The sequence below is a fragment of the Heliangelus exortis genome, chromosome 2 (genome assembly GCF_036169615.1).
Source record: "Heliangelus exortis chromosome 2, bHelExo1.hap1, whole genome shotgun sequence".
Classification (NCBI taxonomy): Eukaryota; Metazoa; Chordata; class Aves; order Apodiformes; family Trochilidae; genus Heliangelus; species Heliangelus exortis.
In genome coordinates this window covers 86,621,712-86,641,409 of record NC_092423.1, presented here as the reverse complement: position 1 = coordinate 86,641,409, position 19,698 = coordinate 86,621,712, and the positions used below count along the sequence as shown (strand labels likewise).

The 19,698-nt window shown below is 40.2% G+C and overlaps 1 protein-coding gene across 20 annotated transcripts in view; it reads right to left on the bottom strand.

Annotated features, from left to right (window-relative positions):
• The window catches only part of LOC139792890 (poly(rC)-binding protein 3-like), a 510,075-nt gene that overhangs the window by 50,668 nt on the left and 439,709 nt on the right, over positions 1 to 19,698 (bottom strand). For all 20 annotated transcript variants that reach the window (XM_071736835.1, XM_071736837.1, XM_071736836.1 and 17 more), the window contains one exon: positions 13,782 to 13,968. In XM_071736835.1, coding sequence (XP_071592936.1) covers positions 13,782 to 13,859 — 78 coding nt within the window. In that variant the 5' untranslated portion in view covers positions 13,860 to 13,968. The remainder of the gene's footprint in view (positions 1 to 13,781; positions 13,969 to 19,698) is intronic.

The window sequence follows — 19,698 nt, the reverse complement described above, 5'->3', positions numbered from 1 at the left end:
CTTTTGAGAGCTATTTCTTACCAGATTGTTATATATAACCACATAATATGAAGCCACTTGTGCATGCAACTGCTCACATCCTTCTCACAAGAATTAAAGAATTTTCAGTGAGAAGAAGACCTATCTCAATGGAGGACTTTGGCATAAGGTCCCTTTACATTCTCTAAAAGTCAACAGATAACACCAGACTGAGGCGAACACTGCTGAACAAGGCTGCTATTTGTAGTCACCTAGACAGGCTAGGGCAGGGCAAACTGGGAAAAACCTTGCAGAAAAAGTCCTGAGAGTCCCAACAACCAACTCCACATGAGTGCATGAGTGCATCAGCATCCCTGATCAACCAAATACTGGGCTGTATTAGCAGGAGTGCAGTGAGCTGGCAAGGACAGATGATTCTTGGCTTCTCCTTGTGTCTGTGATGCCTGGAGGACTGTGTCTTGTTTTGGGCACCTATTAGAAGACAGAGGGGACACACTGGAGTCAGTCCAGTGCAGGGCCACCAAGATGATCAGAGGACTGGAGTTTACACATGAGAGAAGGGCATTTTTTCACCCTTAGAAAAAGAAGAATTGGGATGATCTTATTGTGGTGTACAATATGGAAAGACAGTTGCAACATCAAATTCCTCCTTAATATGAGGAAAACAAATTTTCCCATGGGCATGTCTGGACACTGGAACAGGCACTCAGAGAAGGTGTGAAGTCTCCATCCTTAAAAATGTCCAACTTTCTCCATTGGGATCTTCTTGATTCAGTAAGTCAGACTGGAGAACTTTGGGAGTTCCTTCCAACCTCCATGGGTTTGTGGTTCTTGAAATACGGCCTATATAGCTACAGCAGTCAATGCCTAACTAGCCACCTGTTCCCTCAACCTAGGGAGAAGGGAAACCCCTTCCCAAGATTATTTTCAAACTTTACTTTTTCTGTTTCCCATTTCCCTCTCTAATTTCCCTTCCTACTTCTCTTCCAAAATGGGATTCTGCTCTCTCGTACATACTGACCAGAAAACAGATACTATTCAGACAGACATTATAGAGTATCTGCTTTGCAAACCTATAGTTCTGCTGGATGATGTACAGTAGACATTTACAACTCACAGAGTTGTGTGACTGTTCTTTCTAGAGCTTCCCATGTCCATCTGGGACTGAGAGATGTCTGCACATCTGCACATACCAGGCAAAGAAGCAGCTCTGTGAGGAGAGGCATGAATGAAGTGGAGCTGCTGCAGTTTTGTGTTCTGTGATCAAATTATCCTGTGTCTCTTTGTAAAAGGGTTTAAGTCATGCCTTTTCCTGTGCTGCAGATAGCCATACCAGTGTTCTGTGTAGGCTCTCTAGTGAGGTGCAGCTTTTTTTGTTAGCAATGAAATAGATTTGGAACACCCACAAAATTTTTAATATCTTACTATTTTTTTATATTATGACTGTACCTCTGCCAACCTACCTGTAATTGTTGAATGGGATGAAACAATACAGGGAGTAAGACTCTCAATGACAAACCTTGGTAACCCCTGATATCTAGTAGCTCCTATCTGCCCACTCAGAACATTCATCAGGTTCACCTTAAAAAACTTCTTCCATTCTTTTCAGTTGCTGCTTTCAGAAAGAATGAATTTCATAAAATAGATTATTAGGAGGTAGAAGTGAGTGGCATGGGTGAGTGTATTGTGTTTGACTGGTTACGGACAAGCAATCGTATTACAGTCCATGGTATAATTTCAGATATAATATATGAACTTTCACTAGGAGCTGTAGGTCTGATCTTGCACCTGCAAGTATGAAATCTGTCCCGAGCAATTTGATCATCCCAGTTCTTCATGGCAGATGATGTTCTTTCAGAAATCTATGGATGGGTCATGGTATTGAGTACAAAGATACCTTCCTTGGAAACAGGAAAAGATAATTTTTCTTTGCAAACAGAACAACAATATCCTGTTTGTAGCTCTAGTAAATGAGGATTGAGGATGTTCATTAAAATGAGGAAATTGGGAGTATTTAAACAAGCAGAGGTGAGCATAAAATATTAGGATTCTCAAGATGCTTGTTCCACTGAAGTCTGTGGGGCTTTTGCTATTGATTTCAGTGGGGACAAGAATTCTACCTGTCTGATCATCACCTTGTTATTACCAAAGAGTACAAGCTGCTGAAGAACTGAGCAAAAGAACAGTCTGAATCCCACTGAGAAAAAATATTTCAGGGAGACTAGTGACCAATTCCTTGGAACATGCTAGCAAATGTCACTGTAATGCTACACAGTACTGCAAACCTCCCTATCCTCAAAGGATGAATTTAAAGTTTATTCTATAGGGATGCAGTTTCAGAACATGTAAGCAAGTACAAGCTGTTCCTTGGCACTGGGAGCTGGGATTGTGTTTGGAAATCTGATGAAAGAGTGAAAAGGGAGAGAGAAACATTAACTTCACGTGGGTATTCCTAATTTGTCCAGAATTACCAGTCCATACAAATTCTTAAAAAAAAAAAAGAAAAAGAAAAAAAGAATGCCCACAAAAATTCTAAGTGGGACACTTCAGATTTTCTGGGGGTCTCAGCTGTTTCTAGGAAAGCTCCCGTAAGCATTGGTGACAACAGATCATGTACTTTAATTATGATGCCAAACCTATGCCAGCCACAGATTAAATCAGGAAACTCTTTACACTTCATTCTTCAGACTGGCAATGCTACTTCATCACATCTTTAATGTTTCTTTATACACTCCAGTATTTGTTTCATATAGATTCTTATATCACCCTAAATTACGGTTAGGGCTTAATTAGATACCAAACATAATTTTTATGACACTCAAGTTTTATCACTATTTCTTGCCAAGGTTACTTTGAGGGCTTTCTCTTCCTCAGAAAATGTTTCCAAAACTGCCAGACACCAAACTGTGCTGTAGTTAGCTGCAGAAAACTGAAGGGGTGGGATGTCTGTCACCTACATCAGTTCATTAAAAGCTGGGAGTCTAGTGTAAGCCAGGCACACAGCCTCCTCTGCAGTCCAGGGAGAGAGATAATGCAGGATGCTTTGTTCCTGAAAGAAGAGGGAAGAAGCATACTCCCAAGGGCTTTGCCTTCCTCCCTCTGCAGTAGAAGAAGCCTAGACTGACACTAGCATACCTGATGTCTGGTGAGAGCAACCCTCCAGTTGGTGTCAAATTCAGCCTCAGGTGCAGGCCAGGCAGGCATTTGATTTAGCTGTCTTGGAAAATAATTACCTCCTGGAATATACTAGTAACTCCTGAACTATTTGTTGTTTTCAGGTACTCAGGTATATAAGCTAAAAGTAAGTATAATCAGTTTCAGATCGATTTCTTGACTAACCACCTCAGTGTAAACACAGTAGAAAAATATGGTAAATGATAACAATTACTGGGTTTCATATAATCACATTTCAACAGTTGATTGAAAAGCAGAGCACACAAAAAAATAAGTTAAGTACGGGGGAACTAAAGCTCAGAGGAAGAAAGACAGGTCCAAGGCAACCTGACAGAATGATGCCAAAGGTAGAAGTACAACCCAAACTCTTTGGCCTCAACAAACTGGTCAGAAACAGACATACAAGAGCTTGTCAGAATCATACAGAATCATACAATCTGCTGAGTTGGAAGGGACCTCTGAGATCATCAAGTCCAACCCTTGATCCACTACGTATCTTCTATCAGAAGCAGATATGCCTCAGCGATTGTATTGGATGAATAGGATGCCTCCCAAAAAGCTGTGTGCATGTTCCTACATCCAGTGACACAAATGCACACACACACAGATTTATGTATTTGTGCGTGAAGTCCATACACACAGAGAGGCACTAAATAGATGGGTGTCAACTTTCCTTTGAGGAATGACAGCAGTTTGGGGTGCCTATCCTGAGATTCATAAAAGGGGCCTGAGTTTCAGACTATGCTGAGTACCCATCTCAGGTTATGGCTTCCAAAGGACGTATCTCCAGGTAACGCTATCTCAAGCAGCACAGTCTCACACTTGGGCTCCAACAGTGCTACTTTGGAAAACCCCAGGAAAATTTGATATGTACATGCTGATTTTCAGGTCACCTGAAATCTAAAGCCTTGAACTGATTTATGAGTATGATATTCTTTAATATGCAGTTTCTAACAAAACAGATAAAAGGACAAGAGGCAAACCTCCCTAAGAAACATTGGAAGACTGCTTAGTATAGATAAAGTATATTGGTATCTCGCTACCCAATTAATTGCAGATAACTTGAGTAAAAGCAATGGTAAAAACGGGGGATGCTTTCTTTCATGCTGAAGTGCAGTATATAATAATATTTGCACATTTTATTCCCACGAATGGGATGAGTTTTGATCTTAATGAACACATAGGGAGTAGTGGGCCATCAAAGAGCAAAAGCTGTTTCTGCATCATTTATGGTGAGGGCAAGGCAGCACCAGCAGAACAAAAAAGGTGGCTGTGAGCCTCTTGATGGTGTAGATGACTAAATAAAGATATAAAACAGGCTGTAGGAGAAAGCTATTTCCTAATCACTTATTTCCTAGTGTGTCTTTTGAATTACAAGGGAAAGAAATTAGTCATGTTGAGAAAACAAGAGGTTTAACAAATGGTACCAAACCTTGGTTTAAAGATTAACCTTTGATATGTAAATGTGAAGTGTGAAATTCCATTATCTTTCTAAGTGTGAGGCTAGTTTAGTAATTACCCTGTCCCAGGAAATCAAAACAAAACAGGTAGCCAGGACCATTGGAAAGCACAGGCCTTGCTCTAGTACTGTGGCATGCAACTTCTGTTATTAGAACTAAGAGGTGAATGGAACACTACCCTCCCAGGAACCCTGAGATAAAGCCCATGTCTAGAATGAAAACACATTTAAGAAATAATATAAGGACTTATACTTTCATCCCAAAGCATCTGACAAAGCAAAAGCCCCAAAGCAAAATTGATCCTGCAATTCATTCAGGCAATGCTTTGATTGCATACACTGAAGTGCTTTCTGTGAGCAAGGATTAGGTAAAAACAGTAGGACTGGCCTCTGCAAACAAAAAAGTCTGCTAGAATGCATTGAAAGGAGAGAAATACAGACTTCTGTGGTGGGAAAGTACAGCACAAGACAAGGAGGGATCCTGGCTACAGCAAGCCACACCTGCACTGGTTGTTTTCTAGACCAGCAGCAGTTGCTGCAATTCTCTCATCTACAAAAAGTTCATCTAATCTCATCTCATTTTATCTACTGCAGCAGCAGTTCTCTCATCTACAAAAAGGCATAACAAATTCAACTTCTCTCTTCACCTCGTTCTGACAACAGAGTCTCCAACACTTGTGTAAACTCATAAATGCACTTGCACTGAAGACCCCAGGATCATGTTCCATGGAAATGTTCTGAACAATGTGCTTGCGTAGAGCATGTGAGGCATCAGCATTTTTCAAAGACTAGAAGAAAAGTCAATTTTGGGAAACATGATGTAATGTGTCTACCTCAGGCAACAAACGGCTGCCTCGGATAAACCCAGAGTCCAATTTGTGTCCTGGGATTATGTGGGATTAGCCTCAATGACATGGGAGATCTCATGTTCATAGGTGATGCTTCAGTAGTCACTGTCTGATGCTAACAGCCTAATTTAGTAAGGCATTGAAATCAAAGCCCTTAGTGAGGCAGATCTCATGCTAACAAATGTGGCAGTGTATGAGGAAACCTTCAAATTATGGCCTTTCTGATAGAGATGCCAGTGTTACGAATCTTCAAAAAGTCCATCTACCACTCTTGGGCAGCTGATCCAATGGGCATTTCTCATTTGCTTTTTAATAGCAGATGGGTAACCAATTTACATTGGAATTCACACCAAACCTTCCAATCTTCCCCCAAAATATATCAGTACCTTGTTCTGTCCCTTTGTTTGTCTCTCCCCAGCCCTCCACCTGTGATGCTGAAGAAGCATCAGAGTAGGCTGTGTGCCTTTTGCAATCACAGTTTGTTACAGCTATGGACCGATGAGGAGATTCTGTTTGACACAAGTGTGAAAATTCATCTATGGAGATTGGTTTTTTTGGAGGTATACAATGCCCAGGGGGTGGGGGAAAAAAACTTCCATCCTTTCCATTGATTTTGTAGGCCAGTGGGAAACTCTCAGCTGTTACTACAAACACAGAAAGAGGAGATCCCTCTTGTGCTGTGTATTTGAACATAAAGCTTTGTTTCATGACTAGAGCTCTTAGGTACCACAGTAATGCAAACAAACAAAACAAGAACTATAATAGCAATAGGCAGGACAGTCAATCCTCATAATACCCTGACAGCATTCATGGAAACGAGAAAGAACTGAACAAATATTGGCTTGGATGGCATTTTATGGCTTGGATTAAATTACTGAGAAGGAGATTCTTAAAGTTACTTTGTTGTATGCTATATTTTAATAAGTAAGAGATAAAAGAAAAAAAATGGGGAAGGAGAAGGGCATTGTGTCAATATGGGGAAAAATTATTTCTATGCTTGCTTTAAAGTCTTTCAGAGGGCTATTAAGCAGGCACAAAAAAAATGGACACTAAAAGAAATCCCTGATGTTAAAACTGTATTATCTATAGTGATGCAAATGGCAGTTTTCTCCAGGATTTTATTCTGTCTATATTTGTTAAGTGTGAGCAGCCACCTAAATGAGTCTAAGCTTTTTTTCTTTCCTTATAAAAAAATCTAGATCACCAAACAATCCCCAATATGTCTGACAGTCACCACTGAAGCTGGATGCAAGGCTGCTGTAACCCATCCTCCCAGTGCCACATAGCTCAGCTCTCACTGATCCTACTGAAACCACTGGGAGATAGAGTTCCTCAGGGTGTCTAAAATTAAGCTGGAAGTACTGGAGGTTTAGCACCTAAAAATCAAGATACTCACAGGGCTTTGTCCAAACCTCAACATTTGACTGCAGGTACATTTTTCTAATTCACCAATACTGAAATTATGGGAAACATACTATTGAGCAAACAGTATCAGGGAAGGAAGAGCTCCACTCAGTCATTATCTTTCCTCCATCAGTTCAGATTATATATGCCACATAGTACTTGTGCTGCTCTTCCCCAGGCATGTTTAAAATCTGCTTAGGTGACTTCCAAAACCTCATAAAAATCCCAATACCAGACATTTCTCTTGAGATTCCCTAATTAGATCTGGATTTATTTTCAAAAACCTATTTTATCCCATTATTTCCAGCCACAAGCACTTGTATCATTCAAAATAATGACACCACATTACACTCATATTTATTCTCTCCAGGTATTTATGACAATGTCTGAAGAAAGCTAGGCACAGGCTCCTCAGCCTCCTAAACTTTGCTATTTTTTTGTGAATTCCCCTTTTGCTCAGTCTTCAAATCACTCATACACATGGCACCTGCTGCTGAGTACAGAACTGCAGGTGTGATTTTGCCAGAAGGACAGTAAGGTAATTACCATCTCTCTGCCCCACGATGCACCAATGCTATACATCCCAAATTACCTACACTACTGCTGCAATAGATTTCCTCTTCAACTCAGCATATCCCAAGTGTGCCACTCTCTAGACACTGCCACATCTGATGCCTTTCAGCCTTTTATGCTTTCCAGATTTCCTTCTCTCACTAAACACGTATCTTTTAAATTATCTTCTCCAGCTAATTGCCTCAACTCTCCAATTTACACCTCTCAGTATTTGGCAAGAGTCCGACTTCCCTGCCAATTTTCCCTTTCCTCCTCCATCCTACCTGAAAATTATTTTTGTCTTCTTACTAACCATCTGACCTTATTATTCCACTTTGTTTTCTATACCTGAACTCCTTCTTCTTTCTCAAAAAGATTCCTCGGAATCAATATATTAATATGCTGTACTTTGGTTTCTTCAATGCACCCAATATGGTTTCATCAAAAAAACCCTTCAGGCAGTGCCTTTGCAAATGACTAATTTTTTTTCTTCTGCAGGTTTCTGCTGGAGGCAGGAAGCAGTCTCCAGCTCCATCACTGCAAGATGGAGACCAAAGTGGGTACTATGACCCTGCTGCCCTTTCCATGCTGGCACATGTGAATATTTTCCCCTGTTCCACCTCGTAGGTCTGACTTTTAAATCTTCATTAAGCTGCTTTCCAGGAATTTAACATCTTTCTACTGTCACAGTCTCTTTACTGTCCACACCTAACATTAACCTTTAATAGTGAGTTTTTAGGATCTTAGTCAACACTGATTTTGTACAAATCCAAATCAGTCCAAAATCACGTAATCATTATCCAGCATAGCCAAATTAGGTCCTTTTTCAAGAGTTTTTTCTTTCTGGGCATGAACTGGCCAAAACTAAAACAAAAGCATGGCAGATGTGAAGAACTAAAGTATGCTGGCAGATTCTGGTGGGCAAGGCCATGATTTTCTACAATCTTCCAGCCTCACTACCTGTGGCAGTAAGCAAGAAGAAAACCCAGCCACACAAGTCACAGGCATCAAAAAATTAGCAAAAGGTGAACAAGGAATGATAAGGGAGAAGCATGGAGCTCCATCAAAGACCCTATGACATGAGGAGAGCCAAAAGAAGTTTGATTTTTGACAAAAATTAAAAAAAAGGCAGATAAAGGGAAAGACACATTTCTTTTGGAGTGTGAGCTCTTCCTCTCCTTACAGAGGGCTCTGAGAGCTGGGGACTGCTCGCCTGTGAATGCATATTTGAAGAATTGCTAGAATTGCTATAAATGATCCAGACTTTATTTGTACTCTCTAAGTTCAGCATTTGGAGCTGGTGGAACGTGCCCAGTGTACCATGACTACCATGGATGTGGCCCTATCAGGGGTGCTCAGGGTGCTGACTCCAAGAGAGATTTTATGGAGGGTGGAGTGAGAGTGGAGACCCCATGGCTATGCTCTATGGCAACAGCATCCACTAACAGCACTTCTGATACCCTGGGCCAACAACCTGCCACCCTTTGATAGAATTCTGTTCCTTGGAGTGTACTTTTTCTCATTATAATCTCATTTTAATATAAAAGCCGCACCTCCATCCCTAAAGCCACCCACCTCCAAGGTGCAACCCCCCCTCACGAAGGCTGCGCACTGAATTTTTTGTAGCCTGTACCTTTCATTGTGAAGCAAGAGAACTTTGCACCAGTCACAATAAAGATGTGCTTGACTACAGTCACTCGAGCTCCACTTGTCAGGTAAAACTGTATTAAAATAGTTAGCTGGGGAACAGATGACAGGGAAGATACCATTGCAGGCAGGGACACTCCTGGCCTCTGGGAGCAGTCAACAGGCTGAGCCTCTTTTACCCCCCATTGGGACACCCTTGGGTAAGATTTGAACACTACTGTACCCCTTTTCCCTTCTCCCTTTACCTCTGTAGATTTTATTTTATTAGTATAGTGTAGATTTTCTTTAATAGTATAAATCTCTACATTGGTGGTTTCTGGGCAGGTTCCACCCCCTCCAAGAAATCTCTATAGATTACTCATAGCCGAGGTATTTTTCATGTCTTTCTTTTTGCAGACAGGAATCTATCACTGGCAATCCAAAAGAACTTGTCTACTATTGTATACTGTGATTTAATAAATCACACTATTCATTAATCTTGTGGTAAGAAACCTCATCTAAGTGTGGACCAAATTCCAGCGCATGTCCATGGTAATTTCTTTACTAGTGTGGTGTCAGTGGTGCTTCTGGAGCCTTGTTTTCTGGCCTGCTAAAGGTGAATTGGCCATCACTCAGATGGCCAGTCTGAGAATCTAAGTCCAGCTGCTCCCAGCTCCTCTAATATCTGGGGGTCAGCTGCATAGCAAGGGGGTTTATTTTCTGCCAAATTTCTTTTCTAGCTTTAACGCAACAATGAACTCACACTCCATTTGTGTTCCCAAAGCCCTTCAAAAATGTTGATCTGATCTATGGAAATGTTGCCCCTTTTGCCTTTGCTGGAAGCAGAAATATTGCAATCCCTGAAATGTTCTAATCCTTCCCAGAAATCATACTTTTAAAACAAAGATAATAAAATATCTGTACCCACTCATGTCTCATCCGTATAGAGTGATTATATTTATTTTACTTCAAGAAACAGCAGGAACTAGATGGAAAATAAGGAAATAGGCCAATGTAAACAGCCCCAGCCCATATTCCCTGGTTTTGTCTGCTGAAACCCACAAAACAGCTTTATTCCTTAATGTGGTGCATCTTTCTCATTAATAAAAGATGAAAATGCACCTCTGCATTATTTAATATATTATGTATATCAAACTCCTGCAACTCATGCTTTGAAAGGCTCTTCTGTCCCTGAGAAGAAGAATGCTGCCTCCGGAGCAGCATTCATGTAACTCAGGCAAAAAGGTCCCAAGCAGCAGAGGCTGTGGTGCCATGGCAGCTTTATGGGATTTATTAATTTCTGTCTAACTTGTCCATAAAAACTTTCAGTGATGCATGATGCAGCATGCCTGGGCACCTTCCTCCACTCCTCGCATGTCTGCATAACAAGTTTTTCCTAAATTTGCTTTTACAATTTCCTGCAAACAGAGAGAGCTTCTTCTCCATAGATGTGGAGAACACCTGAGCACTGTCCTCGCTGCATACTCCGTAACACCTGCCCCCTAACTCACTGCAAGAAAGTAAGACAAATGTTTTGTCTTGCTTCTGACTTCTCTTCACACACTGCTACAACTTTGTTTACAGATGTAAAACAGCACAAGATGAAAATTGGGCCTTTCACCTTACACTTTGACACACACTCTGAAGTCCTGGCTCAGGAGGCCACCTTTCACATCAGGCCCTGGACACATTTAGCCTGAGGTTAACCTTTCATACCTTGCAGGCATACCTTTCATACCCATCTTTATGCTGGGCCTTTTTGCTGCTTCCACAAAAAAAAAAAAAAAAAAAAAAAAAGAAAAAACCAATTTGCTGCCCTCCCTCTACATCACATTTTTTGCCCTGAGAAAACCCAGGCTCTATCTTGCCTCATTGGCAAGACCCTCTCAAATTTTGCTATGCTGCCAGAGAGAGGCTGAGCTGGTCCTCCAAGTGCCCGTCCCAGGTGCTGGAGGCTGCAGAAAGCCCTACAGCAGCTCAGCTGCTCCTACAGCTGCTTCCTCCCCCAGAACCATGATAAAGCAAAGGTGCTGATAAGAGGTGTCCTACCAGCAGGGAGGCACTGGACCTGGGTTCTCCTGGAGCTCAGGACTGTTCCCATCTGTTTTCTTTTTATTAAACGCTAATGTTGCCTTTGGTTTTTGCTGCTTGTTTTGTTTATGGTTGTTAACAATGCTCTTTTATTCCGTGCCCTCATGCAGAGGTCTGGCCATGCTGATTTTCCTGTCTGTGGGTACTGAATTTAATTGTCTAATTATGATGTCCATCCTTGACTTAAAACTCCTGCACAAAACACATGAAAAGTACATGCTGAAAATTTTGTAAGCCTGCAGGATTTAAAGCTCAGATAACTAAGCATAGTAGCACAAGTTATGGATTTTTAATCTAAATGACTGCAAATGTCACAAAGCACACAGACCTTGCCCCTGCAAAGGAACATCAGTAATGAAGGTTTAGAGACAGAATTAAGGTTAGCAGGGATAGACTCTCATATTTCCATGAAACACAACTTCAAAATTATTTTACTTTAAAATTATCTAGCTGAATCCAATTTGCTAGTGTTATTTTTATAGCAACCTTTTTAATTCCCCTCTTCTCTTTCAAGTTATAACCCATTATTTACAGCCCAAGCTCTGCTTCGGTTAATGGTTTTGTCTAGAAATACTAATTAGAGATCAGCTATTTCCACCACTGTCATTAACAAAACAATTCTTAAGGAAGAGCCTGGAAACATGTTCCTCTTTTTCAGAGGCACATACAGCTTTCAGAGTGACCTTCTCACACTGAGTTTATGTTGACTCAGACATCTTTCATTCCTCTATATTATCAATTTTAAAACACAAAAATGACATCAAAGAAACCATAAGAGTCTGACTTCTACCACCAAAATAAATTCTGATTTAATGTCTCTTTGCAATGCCCAGGCACAATAGGATACATGATTAGAGCATAGCAGAGTTAACAGTATACCCATCGTGCCTTATTAACTGAGGATGCATGGTGTACTCCCACTTCAAATTTGAACTTTGTAGCTTTTATGGGTTTAATTTAGACCCTTGGGGCTACAAATGCATTGAGGATTTGACACACAACACCCATTGTTGTTAAAAGTGGTTGCACACACAATCATTGATCTTTAACACAGAAAATTAGCTTTTCCTAATATAACTTCTGATTTCAAAAAAATATTTTGTTTCAAAAAAATGTTAGCCCACAGTTTAACTAAAACATCACAAAAATGACAGATATTTGATTTTTTGTTTAAGGGCATGAGTCTTAAAGAAGCAGAACTGTCTGACAGTGGTTAAAAAAAGCATGCCTAGGCACATGGGAATTTGACTGAAACCAGTAGGGTGACTTATAACTACCAGGATAAGGATGTGTTCAAATATTTTTCTGGATTGGGACCACAACCCAGTAGAATAAACCCCTAAGACCTAATTCTGAGTGCAGATATGCATACATATTTTAGGTGGGTTTGGTAAGACAGACATTAAATTTGTTTGACAGATCCCTATTTAAGATGCAGATTTTACACACCAGATGCCTGCCTGAAGCTGAAATTTTTCAGGGGAAAAAAAAAATCAAACAAAATGGTTAGATCACTTCTGAGAAAATACATAGTTTGATCTGACATAATTCCGAGTTTTTTAATTTGCAAACTTAAACTGTACTCCCTCATACTTTGTAGCAGCTCCATGAGTAAAATATAGAGGGAGAAACCTCAGTCTCCTATTTGTGCTATGGGTATATCATATGTGTGTTCATTCCGTAGGTTGAAGGCATGCACTGTTTTAAAATATAAATCCATTTTTAATTAGTATATTAAATTCTAGAAGTAAAAATAACTTTTAGATTGATCAACATAGATTTGATCTCCAGAATGATATCCAAATACATTCAATACTCCTTGTTAATAAAGAGCCCAAGCCACCTCCTTTTGTATACCAGTCATTCATTAAGCCTAAAAATGGCTGGTGTTGCCTGATGTAAATAGTACAAACAAACCTATGAATTTGTTAAGTTAAACCCCCCTTTTATGGCCTGGCAATGTGAAATAAATGGGTATTTGACTGTTAAGTCTGACAATACTGAATTGGCACTTTGTTTATAGCACAGATTTCACACTTATCTGCATGCTTAAGTGCTGCACTGGACAGAAATAAAATGAAAGTCAACATTCCAAAACAAACGCACAGAGGACCTGGATGAATGCTTGGTATATCAGAGGGTTCAGTCTAATAAGATGCTACATTGGAATAATCAAGGACTATCCCATTTGCATTCAAGAAAAACAGTAACTCTGTGGCATTTATTTCTCAATGCTCTGGTATCTTGAAAAAAAAAACAATCTGCAAAATGAAGCAAATTTTGAGAGAGGTGGGCTGTATGCAGGTCAGCTTTATTCAAGGATCTGCCTGGTCTGGTCAACTATCAATGAAAGATTTTTTTTAAATTTTTAAAAAAAAAATTTTAATATTTTTTTTAATGCCAGATCTTCTCAAAAGGGGTTCCTTACAGGCAGGGTTTGCTCCAATGAATTTGGGCTGCAGTGCAAACTTTAAGTATGACTCCTTGAAAGGCAGAGTGTGACGTTTTTGGTCATGGCAATGGTGCTTTTGACTCAAACAGGAGGAGGGGGAGGAGCAGGCTCTCTGCCAGTGCCAATGTCAGGTTCTGATGTTACCTGCACACACTCAATACACATTGAACTGCTGTAGCAACAGGAAATGCTTCACCTTGCCATGCATGAGAAGGCGTATGGTAAGTGTGACATTGAGACCTCCTTCAGACGCTTTTCCATCCTTCGTGTTCATCCTGGCCTTGTATCTTCAATACTTGAAACCAGCTTCAGTTTGGTGTTTGGTATTTTGTTGGGTTCCTTTTTTGTTTGGGTTTTTTTTTTTCCTATATCACCTGATCAACCTACAAAGAGAGGAAGAGAAAAAAAAAAAAAGAGAAAGAAAAAGAACCAGTGAGTGGCTGAAGCTATGCTGAACTGAGAATATCATGTTGTACAAACCAATTAACATTCCTCCCTTTGATTAAACTACAGTTTAGTGCTGAAAGGGCTCCTTTGATTATCATCCCTCCCCAACCAAATCTTTAGCTCTTCACCAATTGCCAGATAAAATCCCTTTTGAAACCTTAAGAATTCTCTTAACTTGTATTTTGAATCTGAAAGTACACATCACAACAGATTGAAATACAATTTTTCTTCTAAACAGCAGTTTCTCTGTTAACATTTGTGGTGTGTATATGAAGTAGATATATACATTTTTACATGTGCCTGGTACTGCTTTCTCTCCCTGCTACCACCTCTTTCTCTTTTTGCTCTTGTAGAAGAGATATTTTTGTTTTCTCTCCAGCTAGAGAGAAATTAATTCTGAGCCTAAACACTGATCCCTGCCAGCAACAGTGGATGACACATTATCAAAGACATCTGAGTAACTAAGAGCCACTTGCTGATGTAAATCTGGGCACTGTCTGATTTTGTTTTTGTCTACCAGGCCCAGAGGTGGCTCTGTCCCTCAAAGGCCAAAGCTAAGCCTCAGCCCTAAGTAGAAGAAAGATTTTTCCTAATTCCTAATGACAAATTGCAGATTTTCAGTCATTTACAAAGCCATAAATATATAAAAAAATGCTAATGAAAGCTTCAAGGGATGGCTTTGAAAGGATAAACAAGATGCATTATGAGTTTGTTAATGCAAGGACATTTATCAGTACAAACAAAATTGGGGGCAGGAAGGAATATTACCAAAGGCAGACAAATTCCACAGAAAAGGAGGATTAGAGACTCCTTATTCAGCTTTGTCCTTTTCAGACCTATCTTAAAACCTTTGAACAGGCATCATTCCCCTCGGTAACCATCCCTGAGTAATGGCAACCTTCCTAGGCTTTGCATCTTGGAGCTGCCCTAAAATTTGTCTAGCTTGGACACTGGCTAATGAGCACACCTAGGAGACAACTATTTTGTAGCTTGTGGATTGCTCCTCATGGAGACTGCTCAAACATGGGACCAAACTCCTGGAGGGACCCATGGGGTCATGCCCCTAAAAACATTGGAGATAGTATCATGTAGATTGTTTCATCGACTGATTAAATTCTATCTTAAGAGCTACTAAGCACTGCTATACTAGACCAAAGTAAATCCTATCTTAGTTGAGTATGTTATGAGTGAGAGAAGTCAACAGCAATGCTTAAAAGGGCACAAGAAGCACATAGAGAGTCACCACTGATAAGAGTTGCTGAGCTGCCAGCAATAAGTGATTTGGCTTCTATGGAAGAAGACTGCATCCAGATCAGTATTTTCAAGAGCCATTGGTAGACCACTGCTCCATGAATCTGTCTAATTATTTCTTTAATCCATACATCTGGTGTCCAGAAGTTTTGGTCTCACAGGTTAATTATTAGTGTGGGAACAGGTGCTCCAATTTAATGGCTTAAATCTGCTGACTGTTATTTCCCTTTGTGATAGATTTTATCCTCTGTGTTTTATCTGAAGACCACCTCAGGAACTCACACCTCTGGGGGCTGCTGCTTTTTGCTTCACCTTGAGCCTGTGAATGGCTAAAGTATTCCTGATGCTTTTTGCCACTGGGAAATACATTGGAAGATGCAGAGCTCTCTCTCTCTATTCCCTGGAGGAGCACTTAGAACCACAGAGAGCTTCTGTGCCTTCAATGTCTGCAAGAAGCAGAGAGGCCTGAGGAGAGGTGAAAGGAAAGAGCAACCTAAAGTCCTCCTTTCTGAAAACAGATTAATTATTTGCCACTGTGGAGCAGCTCCTGCCTACCTGCTCCATTGCTGAATTTCCCTAACCCACACGGGCTCAGTGTATTTCACAGCATATGCTCTATCAGCCAGACTACAGGCACTTTACAGAAGCAGTGTTGGCCATCTGAGTTCTCTAAGAAACCCATGGTAGTTTAGGGCATGCTTGGAAGATTTCACCCAGTGGATGTGTTTCAAGTAGAAGCAAGGTATTTAGGATCTTCTCTGGATCAAAGTTAAGTGAGGAAGATATGTTTGTAATGAAATGTATTTCCATGTGGAAAAAAATAATCTCAGGCTAGGTACAGGTTTACAGTTGCCGTGGCCTTTTGCTGCTGTGATACTACAGCAGTATGCTCTGTTGTTGAAAAATCTGGGAGGAAAGCCTTTTTCCAGACAACACACCAACCCCCACTCAAGGATGACCTTTTCAAGATAAAAGATGAAAAATAATCAGCTTTCTGAGCTAGTGCCTTTTGCGTTATTTTCAAAAACAGAGGTTAAAAATGAAATTCCACTTCAAGTATTGTTAAACATCTCACTGTCATCTAATTTTTTGAAGGATTTTGGTTTTGCCCCTCGTCCCAACAAGCTCAAACTCCAGCACCTGGTACTGAGAAGGAGAGCAGATGCCTGGGGGAGGGCTGAGAGCATGGGTGCCTGCAATGAGTTAGGCAGCTGTGTGAGACAGATACAAAGGGAAAGAATCCAACAAGGCAGCCTCACATGGTAAGGAAGAATACATGAAACCTATACATATACCATGAAGAGAGAAGAGTTTTTACTGTGCCAGCTAATTTACAGCTGCTCCAATTGTTTTGAGAGCCTAAGTACTGTGGTAAAATATTTACGGCTTTGCAAAGTTAACCTACGGGACTGTTAATTACCCAGTTTTAAAGACAGATTGAAATAAAATGCGTTGGTTTTGTTTATTATTTTTAAATAATGAAAACAAATTTTCCCACAGGCATCATCAAAAACACATGCTGGGCTAGTTCTCTGCATGTGTAGAGATGTCAGACCATGGTACAAGGAAGAGAATGTTTTTTTCTACAAGGCCTCCTACCAGCCGCCAATACATCCACGTATTTATAAAGCCACTGCTGTAATATATGAGCACATCATGAGTACTTAATAAGTGAAATAATTTCCCTCTCTTTTGCAAGATCAGTATTATGAATGATTTGCTATGTTCCTGGCTTATGCTTGCCTCTCTGTGTGAGCAAACAGAAGAGTATTCAGTCTTCATAGGGCTTTCCATTCTCAAGCTCTGTCTGATGAGATCCCATGGTTACTCTATGGGCTTGGAAAGTTGACTCTTAGACTACAAAAAACCCCCAATGTATCCCACTTTTCATGATACCAGAGGAAAGTCAGGGGACTACAGAGGTGAGTAAAGAGTATCATGCAGGCAGGTAGACTCAGAGAGCTGGCAGCAACAGGAGGACAGCTGGACAATGTCCTCCTTCTGGCCTTGTGACCCTGGACCACAAGGAGGTTGTAGCCAGGTGGGTGTTGGTTTCTTTTCCCAAATAACAACCAACAGAACAAGAGGTAACAGGCTCAAGTTGCACCAGGAGAGGTTTAGATTGGATATTAAGAAAAATTTATTCACCAAAAGGGTTGTCAGGCACCGAGCCTGCCCAGGGAAGTGACTGAGTTACCATCACTGAAGGTATTTAAAAGATGTGGATGTGGTGCTTAGGGATGTGGTTTAGTGGAGGACTTGATGTGTGCTGGGTTAATGGTCGGACTTTATGATTTTAAAGGTCTTTTCCAACCAAAATGATTCCACGATTTAATGACTAGAATGCACAAAATACAAAATCCAGGGCTCTGGATTCTGAAATCTCTGAAATTCTCCAGGTAATAATAATAATAATAAAAATGTCATGCCCGGGGAACAAAGGATCATATTAGATAGTTGTCAGTAAAGTAGATCATGGCCACCTGTGGGGCTGAGCATGAACTTTTGAGGACATTTCCACTTCTGTTAGTCATGTAAAAAGTGAAAATTTCTCTTTAGGTAGAAAAAAGGCACCCAAATGCATTAATAAACCCCAAACAACCACAACCTTTTGAAAACCCCAATAAAATGGACATGTGGTCTTATGCAAATGCCTTTTATCTGTAAGCATTTGTTTCTATACATTTTTTGAAATTTGCTATATGGCACATCCTGTATGCTCACTAGACATTACATAAGGACCACCACTTTCCTAACATGGCTTTTCAATAATGGTTGTTACATTAAGCAACTAAAATAATAAGCAGCTAAGCCATGTGTTCATCAGATGACTAGAAAGAACAGCACAGTTCCTCAAGGGCTTCACTGAATTAATAAAGGTTGCAAGATGAACTACACAGCTGAAGGGCAGCACCACAACCCACACACAGCACATGCATAGAGGTCAGGAGTCCATGTGGCTGAGGGGGTGGTGTGAGATGGCTGCCTGAACCCTAAGACGTGGAAAGTCAACCTCATGACCCCCTTTCTTCTTACCCCTCAAGCCTACTAATTCTCTAATTAGAAAATAAGCAGACCATTGCAGAGAATATGGCTGCACAGTGCTGAAATACACACACACGTTTTAAATCTTGAAGGTGACCAATTCAGGCATGTAGGATAAGAAAGCCTTTGAGTCAACAGCAGGCAGGGATAGCAAAGATGAATACATAATGGCAAGGTAGACATCAGGCAATTGATCTTTGAGTTTAAAGTCAAGATAAATTATTTGACATCCATGAATCTGCCAAGAAACTACTCATCTGGAAGTGAGGGAGGAGGCACAGAGAGTATGCATGGGGTAAACTGGGACAGAGCTGCACAGCCACAGCAGTGTGCTGGAAAGGAAAGAAATGCAGAGAAGAGATAAGGAGAAAGGCACGTAGAAAGAGAGAGATGAAGTTTCAGATGGCTGATAAAGACAACACTGTGAGAAGATTCAACGTGGGATTAAGAACCAACTGGAAACGAGATCTAGTATTTGAAATCTTGATCATGAAATCTGCTAAATCTGAGCCTGTCAGGAAAGATGAAACTGGCCAGAGCACCCAGCACAGCATTCCCTGTGACTGAGCCTCAGAAGGGACTCTTGAATGTAATTACAGTGCTTCATCACCATCAACAAAAAGATGTAATTATGAAAAAAAGCAAGGAAGAATCCCCAGGTGAAATTCAAAAGAACAAATTCCAGTTGTTCAGCTGGAACAAAAAAAAATTATAACAAGTAAAAAAGAATAGGGAAAATTATAGTGATGCTCAGCAGTAGCCATGTCCAATTTAAATGAGGGCATTCAGCCTTATATGTAATGTTTAAAATAAAAATTAAGATGTCTGCCACAGAAAGGTTGATTATCAAATTAAGAAATAACTAATTTTTTTTCAACTTCTCCATTAAGCTAAGCAGTTATCTATAGCTTTTCACTAGAAAGTAAGATCTCTGGCTGTCAAAGGACGAAACAGTGCAATTATACAGGAAAACACTGGCAGAAGTTAAGAAACCCCCCCCCCAACACAAAGTGACATCAAATTCCAAACCAGCTTCAATTGTATTTAGTTTCAAGAATATTCTTTTCAGAAATGGTGAAAAGTGATAACAGTAAGCAGCTATTTACAGTCGTAGCTGAAGCAAATGAAGATGACTGGACATTTGCTAAATATACACTTCAGTTTCTGTATCAACTTAAGGATGAAGACATCTACTGTCACAAAACCATGTCATTGTGTAGATTACTGAGAACAAAAAGCTCCCAGGATGCCCACTATAACAGCAATATAACAGTAAGAACAATGACAACTTTTCAGATCTTTTCTCTCCCAATAATAACTATTTGGAAAAGCGGAAATCATGCTTTGAAACACTGCAGTTTTATAGAGAA